At 36.0% G+C, this 21,244-nt stretch overlaps 5 protein-coding genes, 1 long non-coding RNA gene and 1 pseudogene across 7 annotated transcripts; 6 read left to right on the plus strand and 1 right to left on the minus strand.

The window, feature by feature from the left end:
• On the plus strand, positions 67-1,552 carry LOC104764196 (psbP domain-containing protein 7, chloroplastic-like). The gene is made up of 3 exons (XM_010487682.1): positions 67-454; positions 565-775; positions 1,150-1,552. Exons 1-3 carry the CDS (start codon positions 133-135, stop codon positions 1,460-1,462), a joined length of 846 nt encoding a protein of 281 aa, XP_010485984.1. The 5' UTR covers positions 67-132; the 3' UTR covers positions 1,463-1,552.
• LOC104764197 (acyl-CoA-binding domain-containing protein 4) lies at positions 1,734-7,154 on the plus strand. Of its 2 annotated transcripts, none has more exons than XM_010487683.1 (18): positions 1,734-1,998; positions 2,475-2,545; positions 2,985-3,048; positions 3,139-3,210; positions 3,325-3,519; positions 3,618-3,695; positions 3,815-3,925; positions 4,044-4,110; positions 4,217-4,278; positions 4,538-4,677; positions 4,853-4,979; positions 5,055-5,169; positions 5,309-5,397; positions 5,559-5,642; positions 5,725-5,907; positions 6,176-6,322; positions 6,495-6,554; positions 6,784-7,154. In XM_010487683.1, the coding sequence occupies exons 1-18, from the start codon at positions 1,840-1,842 to the stop codon at positions 6,967-6,969; spliced, it is 2,010 nt and encodes a 669-aa protein (XP_010485985.1). In that variant the 5' UTR covers positions 1,734-1,839; the 3' UTR covers positions 6,970-7,154. The 2 variants fall into 2 exon arrangements, with proteins under 2 accessions (XP_010485985.1, XP_010485986.1); XM_010487684.1 differs by having other exon boundaries at positions 1,735-1,998; positions 3,328-3,519.
• On the plus strand, positions 7,358-10,614 carry LOC104767334 (annotated as a pseudogene).
• LOC104764198 lies at positions 10,996-11,547 on the plus strand. Its single transcript, XM_010487685.1, has 2 exons — positions 10,996-11,289; positions 11,470-11,547. The coding sequence occupies exons 1-2, from the start codon at positions 10,996-10,998 to the stop codon at positions 11,545-11,547; spliced, it is 372 nt and encodes a 123-aa protein (XP_010485987.1).
• LOC104764199 (thiol protease SEN102-like) lies at positions 13,919-16,524 on the plus strand. Its single transcript, XM_010487687.2, has 6 exons — positions 13,919-14,974; positions 15,287-15,433; positions 15,524-15,609; positions 15,696-15,916; positions 16,003-16,143; positions 16,275-16,524. Exons 3-6 carry the CDS (start codon positions 15,591-15,593, stop codon positions 16,476-16,478), a joined length of 585 nt encoding a protein of 194 aa, XP_010485989.1. The 5' UTR covers positions 13,919-14,974; positions 15,287-15,433; positions 15,524-15,590; the 3' UTR covers positions 16,479-16,524.
• LOC104764200 lies at positions 16,820-18,497 on the minus strand. The gene is made up of 4 exons (XM_010487690.1): positions 18,076-18,497; positions 17,824-17,979; positions 17,518-17,713; positions 16,820-17,152 (listed from the first exon to the last, which is right to left on the minus strand). The coding sequence occupies exons 1-4, from the start codon at positions 18,403-18,405 to the stop codon at positions 17,106-17,108; spliced, it is 729 nt and encodes a 242-aa protein (XP_010485992.1). The 5' UTR covers positions 18,406-18,497; the 3' UTR covers positions 16,820-17,105.
• LOC104764201 lies at positions 19,809-21,238 on the plus strand. The gene is made up of 4 exons (XR_763735.2): positions 19,809-20,124; positions 20,198-20,277; positions 20,649-20,730; positions 20,832-21,238. It is a non-coding gene; the product is annotated as an uncharacterized LOC104764201 (long non-coding RNA).

The raw sequence follows: 21,244 nt of genomic DNA on the forward strand, positions 1-21,244 counted from the left end.
ATGAGAGAACCTACAAACGCCGTCGTTTTAAACACGCTCTGCAGGTGATAAGAGAGAGAGAGAGTCAACCGTTCGGCAAACAACAACACTTAACGACGACCTCTCACTTTAAAGAACAACTTAACGAGAGATATGTCTCTGAAACCATACTTCTCTCTACTACACTCATCACAACCTACGAACACTAAACTCTCCAACTTCTTGATCGCTCAACAATCCTCCGGTGATCGGAAAAGCACCCCGGCGGATGAGTTTTCTCCGCTGGCTGAGAAATTCAATCGTCGGCTTCTTCTGGGTGTAGGATCGTCCTCTGTTCTTGCGGTTGGTGCCAATTTCTGTGGTATCACGAGTTTTGTACTCGGTTTATCGCCGGAACTCGGCCGGAATCTGAAACTCGACGTCGTCTATCCGATTGGAGGGTATAGCAGATGTATCGACACGGTTCAAGGATTCGGTTAGTAAGTCATCCAATTTCAATTTCTCCGGTTTAGTGATTTTATATTTATTCTCCTTTTTGTTGTCAAATTAAATTAATTTACAACTTTTGTATATATATGATCACAGAATTTATATATCCGGTTACGTGGGTTGGAGACCAGACGCTTTTGTATAGAGCGGCGGAGAAGTCAGAACGTGAGACATCGCTAGACTTTCCTCCGGCAAGAAATATTCGCCGGAAAAACGTTAATGAACCGGTTGTTGCATTTGGACCTCCCGGTTCGAGCGGCGAGCTCAACGTCAGTGTTATCGTCTCCCCTGTCTCACCCAGCTTCTCGTAAGTTTAAAAAGCATCGTTCGTCTATATTTTTGTAGATTTTGCATTGTTCATATGGTTTACACAATTTTGCAAAAAGCAAAAGACATTGAATTAGCTATGATAAATCTATTGTTATCAAGTTGTCACTCGATTCTATTTGTTATCATGGTCTCACTAGATTCAAGTTGTAATTTTCAAGATTGTTTATTACACTAGGTACTTTGAAACGGTCACATAAGTTGGTGTAGACCCCGGTTAGCTAGAAGTGTTAAAGATCTATCTTAAAGTTGTGTAGCACCTATAGACCGGTTCTCAGAACAATTGACATTTTATTTGAAGACAATCAAAACAGTCATTACGTTATGAAGTGTTTTATTGTTTATGATGTATAGGATCGAAGATTTTGGAGGGCCAAAAGAAGTAGGAGAAGCAATAGTAAGAACGGTGACAGGATCTGGTCAGCGAACAGATTTAAAAGGAACTTTACTAGAATCAAATCTCAGACAAGATTCAGAGAGAAACTTGAAGTACTATGAGTTGGAGTTTAAAGTCGAATCACCCGTTTTCAGACGGCATAATGTAGCCATTTGTTGCGCTCACGGTGGCCGTCTCTATACACTGAACGCTCAAGCTCCAGAGTCAGCTTGGTCGGAGGTGAGATCGGAGATTTACACTACAGCTAAATCGTTCAACATTATTTCTTAAATGTAAACAAATTGTAAACACCAAAAAAGAAACAAGACATTACCATCTTATTTTGTTTGTTGAGTATATATACAATCTCATGTTGATTCACTTTACAAGTAAATAAATACCAACAAAGAGACAACTATAATCATGTGTTTTATTGATCGTGCCTCTATATAAACACTGCGCCGAGCAATTACTATAAAATTCTGATTAATAAAAATATTTAAATGTTGAGAATATTTTTTTAAAATTAAATTAAAATATTTTTAAAAGTAATCTCATAAAAAACTTGCATCTTTAAAACAAACGAAACTAGAAAACGCCCACATCTCTGCTCCTGGGCTTCGCAATCTCCGATCAAATCCGCGGTTGAAGTCAGAAGAAAGAGACAAATGGCAATGGCTAGAGCAACCTCTGGTCCCGCTTACCCGGAGAGGTTCTACGCCGCCGCATCTTACGTCGGTCTCGACGGATCTGATTCGTCGGCGAAAAACGTCAGCTCGAAATTCTCAAAAGATACTGCACTACTGTTCTATGCGTTGTACCAGCAGGTCAGCAACTTCCATTTATGATCTCCTTCGATTTCTAAACTCACGATTGTGGATTTAGGTTTTGAATTTTCACGGGATCTGGTGGTTTCGATGTTGATTTCTTTGTTTTGGTTCATCGATTCATATTCATCTCCTCGGATTCTTATCAGATCCTAGAAATGACGCACTTTTCTTATCTGATTTAGCTATATTTTGATCATTTCTGACGCCCGAGATTTGATTGGAAACGTGATTAAAGTAGTCTTATTAATCAGATTTAACGTATAGTTGGTCCTTCAATCGTAGTTTGCTTAGATCTATAGTTGATTCTATAACATGTTATGTGATTATAATGTCAGAAACTTAGCCTTTTCTCATGTTTTTTTGTGAGAGAAACTTTCTCTTCTACTAATTAAATCTCGAGTCGAGCTAATTTTCCATTCCTGGCAATGATAGGCTTTAGTCTTGATGATCTCTTGGATTTATCATGTATACAGGCTACTGTCGGACCATGCAACACTCCCAAACCTAGTGCATGGAGACCTGTGGAGCAAAGCAAATGGAGAAGGTTAGATTTGGTGCTGTCTGCAATTACTTATCTATGATCAACATTCTTGCATCTATCACTGGCTCTTTTACGTTTTTATGCTTGAGTTTGTGAATCATAGTTGTAGATAGAAGTTTTTCTGGTAGATATTATATTAGGAGGTACTATAGATTTCATCAATTACTAGAGTGGAAGAATTCAGATGCCTCATTAATCAGGGGAACCGCAAAGGGGTTCTAGTGTTAGCTGTTTGAGGAAAAATAAAAATGCAGCTAGATTCTTAGTTATGTTTGCATCCCTGTGGAAAAAAACTAGATTCTTAGTTATGTTTTGGTCTACATTACCGAGGTTGTTACTGCTTAGGATGTTTTTAAGGAAAACTAACCTTTAACGTTGTCCTTGTGAACTTTCCTGAAAGAAACACATGCTACTGTTCTGAAGCATTTTTATATATATCTAGTTGGCAGGAGCTTGGAACCATGCCCTCCACCGAGGCAATGCGTCTCTTTGTGAAAATTCTGGAGGTAACCGACAGAGAGGTCTACACTTATTTTTTAAAAAGAATTTACTGAAGCATAGTCTTGATTTCTTCCCTATTGCTCAATTTTTACCAGGAAGATGATCCTGGTTGGTATTCCAGGGCATCTAATGATATTCCAGATCCTGTCGTAGATGTCCAAATTAATGTAAGTTTTTATGTCCCTTGGGTTTCGATGTCCAAACCATGGGAAATATTACACATATCTTTTTCTTGGCTGAAGAAAAGTATTCGAGTCTTTTAGTGCATTCATTCTCTGTAGCAGAGAACGAAAGATGAGGCTGTTATTGAGAATGGTAACTCATTTGGTGAGACAAAGACAATTTCCACTGAGAATGGACAATTGGCTGAAACCCAAGATAAAGATGTAGTCTCAGAAGAGTCAAATACTGTTTCTGTGTATAACCAGTGGACGGCACCCCAAACATCAGGTCAGCCGCCAAAAGCCCGTTACGAGGTATTAAATTTTGTCTCTCTTTTGGATGATAAGTATAACGTCCTGTCATTCAAGTATCTTCTGAATTTTCTGAGTCTTGTTTTTTACATTCATTTCAGCATGGAGCAGCTGTTATTCAAGATAAGATGTATATATATGGTGGAAATCATAATGGCCGTTACCTCGGTGATCTTCATGTAAGCTACTTATATGATTCTTAAGCATAAGCTGATGATGTAATTGAGATATTCATTTTCATTTTGACCTAGCTTGGCAATACCAGCCCCTGATAGTTCCTTCTGTGAAATGTATACAGGTTCTAGATTTAAAAAACTGGACTTGGTCAAGAGTTGAAACCAAGGTTGCAACTGAATCAGAGGAAACATCAACTCCAACATTATTAGCTCCTTGTGCTGGTCATTCTTTGGTTAGTTTTCAAATTCACTCGTTTGGCTTTCTTGCCCAGAAATATTCAAGACAGGGTAACAAAGAAGACTCTAGCTATACATACAAATGTTCACTTGTCTTCTTTGCTTGTTTTGTAGATACCATGGGACAACAATCTGCTGTCTATCGGTGGCCATACAAAGGATCCCTCAGAATCTATCCAAGGTTAGTGTTTATAATTCTTTGAAGACGATTAGTTGCACATATCTAATAGGAGTTTTCTGGACTATCCATGATTACATATCATTTTTCTACTGTTCTCCTGTCACAGTGAAGGTCTTTGATACCCATACCAGTACATGGTCAATGTTAAAGACATATGGAAAACCACCGGTATATTTTCGCTTCTCTCATGCTGTCTCTGTTTTCCGTTACCTTTGCATGAAAATATTCCATTATAATAAACAATTCAAGTTTTTGGCCGTCATAAGAAACAGAAAAAGAATAGTTGTTTTCTTTCCTTATTCTCCCATACTACATTCAGGGTTAAGTTGCATCTGCATACAAAACTTCTCCGTTCTGATTTGGGAGTTATATATGCAGTTTGGTTACATAAATTGAGACTTTCTTTGTCATTATCTCTTGCTTTCAGGTTTCACGTGGAGGACAGTCAGTCACAATTATGGGTAAAACTTTGGTGATATTTGGCGGGCAAGATGCAAAGAGATCACTTCTGAACGATTTACATATACTTGACCTAGAAACGATGACTTGGGATGAGATAGATGCCGTGTAAGATTTCATGATGTTTCTGCATTTTGTTCTCTTCAGAAGAAGTCAAACCCATTTAGATTAGAAAAAGAACCAGAATATGAAAACATTTAGAATTCATTCATCTCTCTCAGTAATTCAATAGTCTTTATTGAAAGATTAGTAATTCAGTGATAAAACTGGTGTCAAATTGCAGGGGTATATCTCCATCTCCGAGGTCTGATCATGCTGCTGCAGTGCATGCGGAACGTTACCTTCTTATCTTTGGTGGGGGCTCACATGCAACCTGTTTCGATGATCTGCATGTCCTTGATTTGCAGACTGTAAGTTATGCTAAGAGTGTATTTTTCAGCTGCTCTCAAACGTTCTTTGTCGTCTGATATAACTGTCACATGTAGATGGAATGGTCAAGACCAGCACAACAAGGTGATGCACCAACTCCAAGAGCTGGACATGCTGGCGTGACAATTGGGGAGAACTGGTTTATTGTTGGTGGCGGTGATAACAAGAGTGGTATATTCATGCTCTTTTCTATGGAAATTATCTCCTTTTCCCAACCATTTCTGTTTATCCTTCTCTGGAACCTTTCTGGGGAAAATAGATTAGTTGCTTTGTTTTGCGTGGTAACTGAGTTTGTAATAAATTACTGCAGGAGCATCTGAGAGTGTTGTACTAAACATGTCAACTCTTGCATGGTCGGTAGTCGCTTCAGTTCAAGGACGTGTACCTCTTGCTAGCGAGGTACTTACATGTACCGACTATAACCATGTTTATTCTCCAGATAACTATACAAGACAGAAATTCACCAAATCAGTCCTGAAACATGCTAATTGCCTTTTCAAGACTTCGAAAAATATCAGTCTTGTGTATCTCATTTTCATCTTCCTTTCCTTTTCTAACAGGGATTAAGTTTAGTCGTAAGTTCTTACAATGGTGAAGATGTGCTAGTCGCTTTTGGTGGATACAATGGGCGTTACAACAACGAAGTAGGGACTGTGATCTAAACATATAAGTACATTTCTCTTGATTTTGCATTTAATTCTGATTCTAATTCTTTCTTTGTGGTAGATTAATCTTCTTAAACCAAGCCACAAATCAACATTGCAAACAAAGACTCTGGAAGCGCCTTTGCCAGGTAGTCTTTCTGCGGTTAATAACGCCACAACCAGAGACATTGAGTCTGAGGTTGAGGTGAGCCAAGAAGGCAGAGTACGGGAAATCGTCATGGACAATGTTAACGCTGGATCAAAGGTATATATTCTTGTCAGAATTTTCCTCCTTTGTCTATTTGACTATAGCAGCATCTTCTGATTTGTTCGTGATTTGAATATAGCACCTATCTATTGCGATATTATATAGAAAAAATATGTCAGCGTATCTGTTTTGAACTTTTGTGGGATAAAAATGCATATAATGTTATATGGTACTGGTAGTCATTTTACCAACACAGGAATAGTTCAGTGCGGATCATCACCGTCTCTTTCGCTCTTACTTTGTTTTTGGGTAATGAATCCCCTAGGTTGAAGGAAACAACGAACGCATTATTACGACTCTTAAATCCGAGAAAGAAGAACTAGAGGTATCACTGAACAAGGAGAAGATGCAGACTCTCCAACTAAGGCAGGAGTTAGGAGAAGCAGAATCACGAAATACAGATTTGTACAAGGTAATAATATTATCATCTTCTTAAAAAACGCAAACCTACATGAATGAACCAATAGTTCATAAAGACTGGTTGCAGCAAACTCTTCCAATTGCATTCACATTTAATCAACTGAGTATGTCAGAATTTTTTCTCTGATACTCTGTATACCTAACTTTGTACTGACATTTTATAGGAACTTCAGTCTGTTCGTGGCCAACTTGCTGCCGAACAGTCAAGGTGTTTCAAACTGGAGGTATGAAACCTGTAGCCACACATCTCTTTTATACTGTAACCTGCAGAAGATGGAAACTCGTCAAACATGTGATTGAATCACTACATATACTTAATTACGGGATGATTTAGAACAGTGGATCCATCACAAATCTCTGTCATCTGTTGATAAAAAAGCTACGTTAGATCATGAAAAGAAAAACAAAGTAAATCTAATTACGGGTCTCGTTCTTTGAATCAATCTTTTGCAGGTTGATGTTGCAGAGCTAAGGCAAAAGCTTCAAACATTGGAAACACTACAAAAGGAACTGGAACTCCTTCAGCGTCAAAAGGCTGCATCTGAACAAGCTGCAATGAACGCTAAAAGACAGAGCTCGGGTGGCGTCTGGGGCTGGCTCGCTGGAAGCCCTCAGGAGAAGGATGATGATTCGCCATGATAATTTTTTTACAGAATTGATATCATTTGCTTTTGAGTAAAGAAATATATATTTTATATATAGAGAGAGATCCTTTTTTTTTTTTGTCAAAAGTCCCTCGCATGGTTTCTTCATCTTCCAAATAAGATATTTGAATACCGTATTTTTTTTGAGCTTTGTTCTATATTACTTTTTGATTCGTGTTAGTTCTCTGTTATTTAATACTACAAGTTATCCACCAGAATATTTTGTTGACCTTTTTGAGAGTGTCAGAAAATTAACATTAAATTTATTCTTTAAGCTATAAAATAAAGTAAAATTATAAATCACCAATCACCTCAATGAAAATTTAGTTCATTGGGTAAAGAAGACGAAAAATCACGTTTTTACCAAAACGAAAAAAAGGAACATGACGTGGCGACCTGTTATTGGATGTGAAGGTTCAACCGTTGAGCATCATCATTCATGACGCTGGAAAGTTACCAAAATGTCCCTGTCAAGCTCAAGTTCTTTTTTTTGTCATCTTCTCTAGCTTCCCTCTGTTCGTCGTATGAAGAAGATGGGTTACGTTCTTTTTGCTTTCTTTGGAGATTCTAGTTATGGTTGGTTCGATCCTTCTCACCTTATTCCTTTTGAACCTCATGTCTCAGAGAAATCACAGCAAACTGATTCGATTCACTTTGCAAAAGCTGTGGAGGAAGCTATGGATGAAGTAGGTAGAAGGTCAGCTCTTGGTTTGACTTGTAGATGTCGGAATCCTTCTAACTTTAGGCCTACTAGTTTTAAAGGTTACTTTGCTGTTGATGTGCCTGATTACGAGCTTCCAGCTGTTTACTCTTCTAAGCAGATCCAGAAAGCTAGAGATAGTTTTTCATCTGTTCAAACTCTAGCTTTTGTGAAGGGATGTGCATTAGCACCTCAAGAGTGTGATGATTCAGAAGACAGCATAAAGTCTTTCCAGAAGAGAGTAGCGGTTTATGCTTTCCGCAGGGCAGTGTTTGAGGAGTTTGATGAAACATATGAGCAGGCCTTCAGGGCAAGATCTTCAGTGACGACACAGGAACCACTTAATAGAGCACCCACTCGAGGTAGCATCACCTTTCAGCGATCCTGGCATTGTTTTCAATACATTTGTAATATTTCTGCTTCATTTTCCGGATTCGATGAAGTTATATTGAACCTTTATCCTATGTATCACAGAGATGCGGTACTCTATACTATAAATTTGGTGATCTCTATGAGGCTTTTTTTGTTTGCTGCTCGAGTCACAGAGTTTTGCGTCTTTGATATCCTTGAATTGGCCATTTTAAGGCTGTTTTGGTAGAATTTATAGACTTTAGAGTTGTATACTTAGAATGCTTCAAAAAAGGCATGGCATATTTTTTATCTTAAATTCTGCATTTTAAAGCAATTTCACAATGTTAAGTGTCATTTTACCTTTTTAGTTTGCTTTACTTACATTGTTTTTGGGTGGTTGGAATAGATTTTATCTTTCCTCATGTGTTCCTTATGTTTACAGCCCCCTTGAGTGGCTCACTGGTCAGCGCAGTAACTCTGAGCAACTCAAAGATCTCTACGCAAGCTATGAAAGTAAAGGATTCTACTAAACAAGAAAAATATCATCCCAAAAGAAGAGAGGAAGCTTGTGATATGACAGTTGAATTTGGCCAGGTCCAAGCATCTTTTCAGCTTCAGAGCATCGACGGATCTTCAGCTGGGGATCATATACTGCAGAGAAGGACTCCACATCTCCAAACGCCCAGGAAACATGAGCATACCGGAATTGTCAGCGTGAACTTTACCTCTTCAAGTGGTGATATTCCTATAAAGAAATCCTCTGTTTCAAAGCTCTCACATGATGATGACAAGGGTTTATCTAAAGAATCAAAGGTGAGAATGGGAGAAGAAGCTGCTCTATTTCCAGACCATGAGAGATTTAAAGCAATGACCAGCCTTAAACAAGATGAGACTGGCACAAATTTTAGATCTAACGAAGGCGAAGGCTCTGTCCGGCCATTTCTTGAGGGGAAATGTTCTGCAGGAGTTGGGATAAAGAAAGGCAATGACCTGAAACGGTTTTCTGAAGAAATGAATTCTGAGAATGTTCCTCCAAAGCCGAAGAAGAAGAAAATGAAGAAAGAGTCTGGGTCAGAGCTGAACCGTGACAGTCCAAATAAGAGGAAAGCTTTGTCTTCTGGGGAAGCTTGGGCCAAGAAACCATCTCAATTAGATTCATCAAAGAGACACCCCAATAAGTTGATTATGAGAAACTCTAAACTTGATAGTCTGCAGCTGTTGAGTAATTTGCAAGCTCTCTCGCTTGACCCTTTCTTTGGATCCTCGGATAGAAGTTCCACTAGAGTTGTAAGACAGTTCTTTTTGCGTTTCCGATCGTTTGTTTACCAGAAAAGCTTGGCCGCATCTCCTTCCACGACAAATCCGTCAAAATGTGCAAAAACTTTGAGCAGAACCAATAAAACATCAAACTCCAACTCCGGGAGAAAACGCCTTTCCTCTGCCCAGCAACAAGATGTCCCATCAACTAAGAAGCTAAAGAATACCAATCATTTCAAGCCAATGGCCTCTGACAAGAAAACCAACCAAGAAGCAACGAAGAGACCAAGTCTTGCACCTTTTAATCTGGTAAGAGACCGAGGTGGTCCAGTCCCCATCAATGCCAAACCGGCTATAGGTCAACCAGAAAAGAAGATGGCTCCATCTGCAAGGGTCGTTGAGCCAACAATGCTGGTCATGATGTTTCCTCCTGGTACATCTCTCCCTTCCACCGCTCTGCTTAAGGCGAGGTTTGGACGCTTTGGACAGTTGGATCAATCAGCTATCAGAGTTTCCTGGAAATCCTCGACCTGCCGTGTTGTCTTCCTGTATAAACTCGATGCGCAGACTGCCTTAAGATATGCATCAGGAAGCAACTCTATCTTTGGCAACGTGAACGTGACATACTTTCTCCGCGACATGAATGCTTCCTCTGCATCCGGAGATTATGAACTGAAGAAAGCCAAGACAGACGAACCAATCACTGAACCATTGAACGAGCGGCTAGAGCAAACACCGCCAGTTAGCCAACCAAACATCCACTCAAGTCCTGTTTGAAAAAACCGTGCAAGAACGGTAATGGTAACCACAGAACAGCACGAGTGAGATTCATGTTGGGTGGGAAAGAAACAGAGACACCATTTTTAGTTTCGGGTAGAAACAATGGAAATCACGTTTCTTCTTCATCATCATCATCATCATCTGTTGCTATGGAATATGTTAGTCAAAACACGGTTCCGTTAACATTGCCTCCGATTCTTCCTCCCTCTTGGCAAAACTCAAAACCGAAGCCTGCTGCTAATAATGAAGTGGATCACGTCGAGCCACCACTAAACCCGTCGCAGCATACGGTGGACATCTCCCAGCAGATGATAAAGCTGTTAACAAGGTGTAACGATGTTGTGGCTAACGTCACGGGTTTGTTGGGTTACGTCCCTTATCATTCCTTATGGAAATAGTACATATAACTAGATTCTACAGTATTTTTATATTACAGTAGGTAGTATGGTTTACTTGTACTCTCTCTCTATCAATATCCGGAGTTATAAACCAAATTGAACCGAAACTAAACCAACTTTATTGGGTTTCCTATTTTACCACGAAAAATTATGTATCAAATGAAATAAAAATTGATAATATATTCACTTTTAGTTTTTACACGCTAGCAAGGTGTAAAAAACTAAAAATATTACGTTTTTGTTTTGCCTTTGAACTTTGGTACGCCATGACATTTGCATATGTGATATGTCTAACATGGCATAATCATATTTTATTTTATTAAAAAGCGGATATTATCGAATCTAGCAAATATATTTTTCTTATCTAGAACAGAATAATATACCAAAAAAGCTTTTTGATTTGGATGCAAATCCTTAAAACGATATATATACAGGATATATATATTTCCCAAATCTCCTGATCCCTTTCTAAGTTACTCGTCTCTTTTCTCCTCTTCTTCATTCTTCGTCTACTGATTCTCCACACTTACTTATAATGGATTATTATCAACCGGTTGAGGTTAACGTTCTATCAGCTCAAGATCTCAACTCCGTAAATCTTTTGTTCAGACCAACCGTCTATGTTTCTGTCTCGGTCACGCGTGGTTCACGTGACCAGCAAGTCACCCCAGCTGCTACGTGCGGTAAGAAAATCTTACGGTGGAACTACTCTATGAAATTCTATATAGAAGATGACAAGGTTCGAAGGAATGAGTCAGTGTTTGTGTTTCAAATCAAGTGTAAGAGATTTTTCGGGTCCGACCAAGTCGTTGGGAAGCTTTTCGTACCGGTAAAGCAATTGCTTCACTTAATTGAAGAACAGACGATAACCGAGCATGCCAATATAAATTTTCAGGTCGTAACCGAGACTGGAAAACCAAAGGGTAGTATATGTTTAGGATTGAGATTTGGATGTATTTTTAGGGGACAAATCAGAGGTTATGATCCGGATAATGCTAGGGTTTATGAGGGTTATAGATTAGGAGTTTGGGGGAATATTAGACATGAGCCATCAGCTCCTTGTGAAGACGACAATATCTATGCTTAGAATCGATTATTCATTATTTCTAATATTTTTTTCATATCTTGTTATTATTGTTATATTACTCTATATATATGTATATCTCCGGAATTTAAGTTTAGAAAAAACAAAATAAAATTTAGCCATTAGCGCGAAAAGATATATTTCTCGATGTTACCCTTCGTGTATGGTGTCAATGGTAAATCATATTATCTTTTGTATTATAGTGTAGGTTAATTAATAGATCGAAACTTGTTATTGGTAAAATATTATCTTCAATCATAAGGTGAAAGTGAAACTAAATAATGTATTAGCAAGTAGGATATAATATATGGAGTAGATAAAAATAAAACGTGTATCGATGATACACTTAACACATCCACATTTCTCTCCCGATTGAAACTCGATCGGAAACTTCCAAATAACTGAGGTAAAAAGCTATAGCGTATAGGTCATGCAAATCTATCTCTATATATGTTGCTGGGAGCTTAATTAAATATTCGTGAGCCGTGGCATGCCTCTGTTTGCAGGTAAACCATGGACCCAGTGTTGTAAGACCACAAAATAGTCAAAATAGTAAAAAATTGTAATGCAATATCTTTTTAGTTAATTTATGTATTTAGTTCAAAAATGTGTTTACGTTTTTGTTTTAAAAATATATGATATTTTGTTTGGTATTAATGCTTCTTATTTCATATTTTTTAATATTTTATTTGTATTAATAGAATATTATATAATGTATTAGATGTTAAAAAGTAAAATGAAAAACTAGATGAAAGTTAAAAACTTATATTAAAATTTTATATGAAAAAATATTTTTAATCAACTAACAAAATGCTAATGTGACAATAAAAAAATAGATGGTATGATGATATCTGAGAGTCTATTTTATAAAAATATTTTACTTATGTTTTTGTTGATATTTTACATATGTTTTGCTTATTTTTTTGTTAATATTTATTCAACATTTCAAAAAACAAAAAAAAATGACTAATTTATTGTATATATATATATATATTTAGGGGACAATGGTGAATATCTCGATCGTGTTACCCTTCGTGTATGGTGTCAATGGTGAATCATATTATCTTTTGTATTATAGTGTAGGTTCAAACTCCGATCCCACGGACTTGATCGATGAGGATCATTACAACCCACCCATCATGCACCTGTAAGAATTACCAAAATAAACAAATATCAATAAATGAGTTTAAACATAACAACGTGTTTACACCTAGAAAAGCCCGAGTGAGATGGTTTTGACTTTGATGCATTGAATTGAAACCTCCTAACATTTTAGAAGGTTTATGAAGATTCTACCCATTCACAAAAAGATTTTGACATTTGTGTTATTTAATTAAGGATTGTTTGTTTCAAATATTTAATGCCTAGCAGTGAAAGAGAAGTACTCCCATATCTGTTAATAATATATATCGTGTTATTTAATATTTTGTAGGTTAATTAATAGATCCAAACTTTTCTTTGAAATATATATATATATATATATATATATATTATTTTCAATGTAAGTGAAACTAAATAATGTATTAGTATTAGTATTAGTTATAAACTTATGATAAGGATCGGGGATTATACTTGGTACCGATGACCGTGCGAGGGTTTAAACGGGACCTCGTTCTGTCGTTCATATATACTCAGCATGATCATTAATTAGAGGAATAATAATCACGTTCATATCCTTATCAGATTCGGGATCAGTAACTTCACGGACAATTATATTTGTTTTTATCAGGTTTTCTACTGAATTTTATAGGTTACCAAAAATATTACTCGCTATAATTATTATTCTTAATATTATTGAACTATTTGGTTATTTCAATATAGTAATAAATGAAGTAATCAAATACTAGAAACGAGCTAGATAAGAGAGAGATTTCAATCAACATCACTACACTGATTTATAAAAATGAATATAGTTTCTCTCATATTTAATTCAATAACTTGATTTATTATATATAATAATTCTCACAAGTCAATATGTAATCATATACTATTAGTTTTATGATTTCTTTCTTTTAACATAGGCAGAGGCAGCAAATGAAAAAAAAAAATGAATAAAGATGATCATTTTGCCAACAAATTAAAAAAGGACATTTTATTATTGTTATGTCCATAAAGCTCCTAGACAATACAGTATTTAGCACCTCATGTATATTTCACAAAAACAAAAGAAAAGAAAAACGGAGAATAAAATCGTGGTCCCGAAACCTCTGTGGGAGAGAGAGGCTTTGGGTTGTCAATAACTTTGACTCTTACTTAAGCGGACTATATGTCCGGATAAAATTTCCCTGCCCTAATTTAGCCGAAAGAGAGTGAGAGAGAGGTAAGAGCTTCATCTTTTATCCTCCTTCTCCCCAAGTTATCTTTTTTTTTTTTTAGCTTTGTTAAGAGAAAAAGGTGCAGTCTTTGTTAAAAAACTTTCAACGAAACTTAGATCTTTCTCATTTTAAATGCTTTTAGATGTTAAAGATTAGATATTAAGAAAGTTGGAGTTTTATTGGTATGTTTCTTTTACATGTAGTATAGTTTCGTCTTCGTTCTCCCTGACATTTTTCTACTTATAAGGTTCTTCAAGAAAAAGGTGAAGTCTTTCCAACGAAAACTTCATTCTTTCTCATTTTAAATGCTTCTAGATTTAGATCTGTAAGAAAAAAGTTTGAGTTTTTTTTGGTATGTTTCTTTTAGTATAGTTTCCGTCTTCCTTCTCCCTGAGTTTTTTCTTCTTGGATTCCTCTAGAAAAAAAGGTCAAGTCTTTCCAACAAAAGCTTCAATCTTTTTTCATCTTGAGGGTTTTGATGTGCAAAGACTAGATTTTTATAAGAAATTTCTAGTTTTTTGGTATGTTTCTTTTACCTGTATAGTATAGTTTCGTCTTCGTTCCCTGAGCTTTTTCTTCTTGCGTTCCTCTAGAGAAAAGGTGAAGTCTTTCCAACTAAAACTTCAATCTTCTTCATTTTAAAGGTTTTTGGATGTCCGAGACTCGATTTTTATATAAGGAAAGTTAAAGTTTTGTTTGGTATGTTTCTTCTTCTAATGGAGTATATCTTCGTTCTTCATCAGTTTTATTTGGGGTTCTTCTATATTAAAGTTGTAAACTTTTCTATGATCTTAAGACGTCGTCTCTAGTTTATTTGATTTCGCAAGTCTTTCTCTGATTCTTAGCTTTCTGTTGATTTGTTTGTGCATTAATTTCTTACTTCAACAATTTTCATCTTATAAAGGGTGGGTATTACTATTTGGGATGTCAAAGCAACATTTTCATTTCCCATCAGTTGTCTTTGGGTTCTTTTATTCAAAAATGTAAACTTTCTTTTTCTCTATCTTAACCGTATATATAATCGTATTTGTTGTCTGATTTATTTTGCAGGTCACTTCACTATCTGACTGATCTGACTCCGTTTGATATACAAGAGGAGCGAGAGGATGGATCCGGTACGATACTTACATTAATTACTAGCTTCTTTAATTCAGATTATAGTTAAATATATAACTTGCTCTTTATGTGATTGGGTTATAGCTTGATGTGATTTGATCCTTCTTAAATGTATATTGCTATCTAGGTTAATCTCTCAATAAGAAGGATCGGATATAGTTATCTAAAATATATATTGGTATCTTCGTTAATCTCTCAATTAGAAGGATCGGATATAGTTAGTTTTCAATAGTATATGACTTGTACAAAAATACTAGTATATCATTGTGGTTATTGTTTGAAACTAATAAAATATATGTCTTTTTATATAGAACAAGCATCCACTAAAGGCTCCTATTGGAGGGAAACCCAATAGAAAAAACCAAAATATCCAAGCAAAAGCCGCAGCTGAATTGAGGAAAAGAGCTGAAGCGGCGGCGTCATCCTCTCAAGCGACCAATGAAAAGACATTCCGTGAGGTTGTACAATTAATTAATGGTTATATTTTCTTAAATATATAGTACATATTACTTCTACTTACCTTCTATTTTGATATGATTATTTTTCAGCTCTTAGGCATAGTTGATTGCATCATAAAAGATTGGGGTGCTGAGGCCGGTCAAATCATTGGTCGTAATGGACCAAGGAGATAGAGGTATACATAATTAAAACACTAAATATTTTATTTTTTAAGTTTAGTGTTTCGAAAAGAAAATTAACTGCTTATTTTAATGCATCCAGACATTTGCTGGGCAATTTGCTTTGCAGGCCTTACGCAAGCTCTTCATAACATGACACGTCCAGTCAACCAGCATGTGGAGATTTCAATTGAAGAACTGATAAATCAAATCAAGCCTGGTGCATCAGAAAGCTTTGGACTTGCCAACCTTAAGATAGCCATCAAACACATTGCTAAGAATGGAATCTTGAAGCAGCCAGCAAGAGAAAAAAAATCTCAAGAGGTAAATAATTATGTGTTTATGATGTGACATTGTTAGTTTTGTTAACATTCATTGAACTGAATTATAAATATGTAAATTTTTACTAGGCCAATGCTGTGGGGACGAGATATCACGAAACTTTTCAACTCCACCAAGACGTGGACGCTGACTTTCTCCAAGCAAGACTGGATAGGTATCCTGTTGCTTTGATACTGCAGATGGACGCTGAATTTTTAGCTCTTGGCCAGGTTAGTAAAAAGGTTTAATAAGTGATAACATCATTAATATTATTATGAGTTTAAACTGAAATGATTATCTCAGTAAATTTGATCTCAAAAGAAAAGTAATTGAATATTTTCTTGTTCTTTTTTTTTTCCAGGACGGTATTTATCACATGCGAAAGAAAGCACCCATAACCAAAGACACTTCTTTTCACTGCATGCTACTGATTGGATACGGTGTAACTAGGGAAGGTAAAACTTTTTTCATTGGGCAAAATTCTCACGGTGAAGAGTGGGGCTGCAAGGGTTATGCCATCGTCTTTATCAATAACGAATGTGACATATTCTGTCGACAAGACTAGGTTGTTTCTTTTCTTTTTCCTTTCAAGGATGAACTTGTCTTTTTACTCTTCTTAATGACGTAACTTTGAATACTCAAGTTATCTGTGTAATAACTGGTTCCTATTTGTTTAGATATTTTAATTGCTTATTATCAGAAATAGCCTTAAAAAGTAGTAGATGATGGAGTACTAGAGATAAACTTAAGCCACATTCATAAAGATCCGGGTAATATACAGAATCCTACTAGAGTCGTAAAAGAAAGTAGCCCTTGTAAAATTCTTAACTGTTTTCTTCAATCTTTGAATACTCATGTTATGTGGGTAATAAATGGTTCCTACTAGTTCGGATATAGATGATGGAGTACTAGCATCAATCATAATCATAAATAGTCTTGAAATTTTATTACAACCAATTCATAGCAGAAGATAAGAAATGGAGTACCAATTCATAGCAGAAGATAAGAAATGGAGTACAAATCTCAATCAACGAGATAAACTTAACATAGCTGGCGAAATTCAGAAAGATCCGGGTAATACACAATCGGTCTTTAACGTAGAAAAATACTAGTGAATAACTAATTGGTCTACTAGACTCGTTACAGAAAGCAGCAGGCTAAAACAACAAGCTTGTGAAATTCTTCAACTGCTTTATTCCATAACCTCCTCGGCTACCTCTTTCACTTGATCTCTTTCAACTAGCACATTGACAACAAAATCAGATGTTAACAGTAAGTTGGTAGGCTAAAAGAAACAGACAGAACCAGCCATATCTATATGCACCATTGCCATCATTTTTACGAGATAACAATCAGAGTGCCCATTGTCTAACCTAGTCTAGAAGCGACATTGTTTCATACACTCCACAATCAAGCTAAAGCAGAAGAGTCTCACACAATATATTCCATGTCGAGAAGACAAAACCAGAAGATCAAATGTGTTAACCAACCCCTAGAAGTAGATAAAATTTAGTGAAGTGTGGTTTCTTCAGTGAATGGTGTGTCTCTGTTCTAGTCATTCAATATACAAAACTACATGGAGAGATGTTAATAGAAGAGGATACCGAATTTTGGTGGAGAAGTGGGTCTGCAAAGGATGGGATAAGTAATGCCAGCAGACCAAGCCACTTTAGCTTGATACTCGACTAGAGGTGCATCAGGAGAGTCAGACTCTCTAGCAGCAAAAGTGATGTAGTACTTTGTGCAGCTCCCTGCCTTGAAATTAGCCCTCAAAACATGCTCGCAAGTCACATTTAATCCCTGGGAAACAAAATAGAGACAATTTAAGAATGGCTCTCATATATACCCTGACACTTGGAACTCTGAAAAGCCAAACTAGAGATACTAGAGACTAGAGAGAGTTGGCTTACCTTTCGTTTGTTATATTTTTCAACACAAAGAGATACCATGTCTGCTAAGAACTGACGAACTGTGATACCTCGACGCATTTTATCATCAAGACCCGGGACTGTAGCAATCCCACCCCAGCAGCAAGGTGGGAATTTGTCAGTTGCCTCGAAAAAGCCCTAAAAAGTAAAAACCAAAACAAAACAAAAACTAGGATGTTACTTGGTATTTACGTAGTGACTAGTGGAGATCAAAAAGGATGAAGATGATAATACCTTGGTTTCGATGACCGTGCGACTTTTAAAACGGGCTTTCTTCTCAAGTTCCTTGTCCATATACTCCTCCTCAAACCCAGAGGAATGATACTCCCGTCCCTCGAAGCTATCCTTATCCCATTCCGAATCACTATCCTCCTCCTCCTCCTCGACACCTTCTTCTATGTCGCCATCGTTTTCACCGGGATCCTCCTCCAGGTTCGTTGTTTCGACCTTGCGCTTCCCCAGCAAAGAAGAGTCATCTCCGGTGGGAATTTCCATGGCCTCCGTCGGTTGAGTCTCGCAAGATCCGTCCTTTCTATCGGTCTCGCTTGATTTGGTAGAAGCCATCCCCGATTATTTGAGTAAACCCTAATTCCCCTTTTCAATTCAAGTTGGGGCTTTTCAAAGAGCAAAGTTATACACGATTTTAAAAGTTATATCAGTAATTTTATGCCTCTCCGTGACACTTATTTTACGTTTGTGCCATCGAAAAGAGTCAGTTTTTTTTTTTTCTTTATTACTCAATCTATGATTTTGTTACAAAATTTATGTTTGTAGATTTATGACACAGTTTATGTTTGTAGATTTGGATTGAATATTTTTAAATTTAGGACACAGTTTTTAAGGGTAGAGTTTAGTGTTTAGAATTTAGTTTTTGAAAGTTGAAAGTTTAATTTTAGATTTGTGGTATTTTTGATTTAAAAAATATTTTAGTGCTACTTTAGAAAACAAAGTAATTTTTAGTTTTATTTATTAATGGTATTTTTGGAAGAAAAAAACTCATTTGAAGGTATTTAGGAGATTTGTTTTCTAGGAAATTCAGAATATATTAAAATGAGAATAATCTTGACCTCTTGTCAAACTATGGCTTGAGTAAACAAATATTTAGCATTGAAGAATATATGTTATAAGCAAGAATGATACAAAACTTGGTTCATTGAAGAGAGGTTTTGAAAATATGATTTTTATTGAATTTGTAAGAATTTAGAAATCTATACAAATTTCGTGTTATTTAATTGTGTGTTTCATTGGTTTATGAATTTTATTAAATCCTAGTGTTTGTTAGGTAGTAAAAAATTTCTAATGGCACTGTAAGTTAGTAATAAATAAATAAGTAGAAAGTAAAGGTAAAAACAAGAAGCAAATCTCAACTTTTATACAGTATGATTTGGATAGAATTTTAACAGATACTATTAAAATATCTTTCATTTTTCTATTCACTTTAACTCTTTCAATTCAGTCAATCATTTCAAAAAAAAAAAAAAAACCTTCTATAATAAACTATTTATTGTTTTTTAAAAACAATAAATTATTTATTGTTTGTTATTAATTATTAATTAATTTAATACTTATCTAACGACTAGTATTTTAACTTATAAACAGACTGACACTATCAGAGTAAGCTTTATTGATAGACTGGTGTGATGCGTCGTAACGATTTGTGTACATTTATAATAAATACATACATATTGTTGTTCAATATTATTTCCAATCGTTATGATTTATGACCAAAACAAATAAATACATATTGTTGTTCAATATTATTTCCAATAGTTATGATTTAACTACAGTGTGAGTTATGAGTGTTAGGCCATCTTTATCTGCACAACTATGAGGCTGTTCTAAGGCATTTTTAAAATAAAAATATTGTAACAGTGGATTTAGAACATTTTTTTTTGTTCTTCAATAAGAAATGATTTAACCTCAGTTCTTATAGGACGTGGGTTAAGCTGATTGGTTGAGAGTTTTTGCAAAGAAAGAAAATTTTTCATTTTTCTTTCTCTTCGAAATCGTTTTCTTTTTTCTCTCCAAAACGGCGAAAGCTTCGTGGTCACCATCTTCGCCGACTAAAAGCTACAAGGTGAGAAAGAAGTCCATTTCTGTCACCGGAGAGGGAAGAAATTAACTGGCAGCGATGTTAATCGGAAGAGCTTTTAATCGTCAACCCGATTCCGATACTCAGCCATCAGAATCTTCTTCGTCTTCGTCGTTCACGTTCGAGAAAGAAATTGAGAAACCCGTCTTAGTTCTGTATCGATGATAGATGCTAAGAAGGAGAAGCATCAGGTGCGATTGAATTGCTTTCATTTTTTTTTTGAGGTTTTGTAATGGTGCGATTGAATTGCATTGATTTGTGTAGATGTAATGGGAACTGCTGAATGGAGAGCCATGAAGAGTCCATCTTACTACAAGCGTGGTGATTATGTTCCTGGACTCAAGGTCAGCTTTTGAATCTTCTTATTTGTTTTAAGGATTGATGTGAGAGTTTTAAGATGAGGGAGGAGAAGTTTGGTTGGCTTATATTATCTTTGAGCAAATGGATTAGTTTCATTTCCTGAATCACATGAAGTTCCTAGTTTTCCATATAGAAAACAGGTAGTATGTTAGCAACTTGGTACTACAGAGCTCTTTCATTCGCTAGCCTTTCACTTTAGAGATGTAATGAAAATCATTAGTCGATAATGATGTCATGGTCCTCTATTGTTAACAGATTCATGGTGCATTATTACTGTAATCTTTCGTTTGATGTTTCTTCCCTTCTTTGCTTTCATGACTGTAATCTTAAATAAAGCATTCCTTCTTTCTTGTAGAACGAAACTTTCAATGGACATTACAAGAAAGCCCGAAGGTTTTGGTTTTAAAACTGCAGGGATTTGATTTTTAAAACTACAGGTTCTGTTTTTGTTCCAACAGGTTTTGGTTTTGAAAACTGCAGTTAATACTTTCTGGTTTTGGTTTTTAAAACTGCAGGTTCTGTTTTTTTCTTCTTGCAGGTTTTGGTTTTGGAAACTGCAGTTTCTGTTTTGAATACTTTCAGGTTTTGGATTCACTGGTGTTTTCAGGCTGCCTCTAGTTGATGGTTGCAGATTGTTGGACCGTTTAGTTTCAGAGTGGAGTCTGGAATTCAGATTGATCTGAAGAATGGAGCTAACCCCGTGACTGTAGATAAGACAGTATTTGCTATGGAATATGCTATTCAAGTGCTTGCTTCTGCCAAGGTTGTTGCTTGGTTCTCCCACAACAGAAAGAATTCATGGTTGAGCTTCGTTTCTTTGAGATATAGTATCAGGACTTTCCACTCAAAATGTCTAGCTTGATCCTATGAAGATTGTAGTCGTCTTGCAGAGAAGTAAATAGACAATGTTTGATTTTTTTTTCAGTTTCTTATGTTAAACAGAAGAATGAT

The sequence above is a fragment of the Camelina sativa genome, chromosome 19 (assembly GCF_000633955.1).
Source record: "Camelina sativa cultivar DH55 chromosome 19, Cs, whole genome shotgun sequence".
NCBI classification, from domain to species: Eukaryota; Viridiplantae; Streptophyta; class Magnoliopsida; order Brassicales; family Brassicaceae; genus Camelina; species Camelina sativa.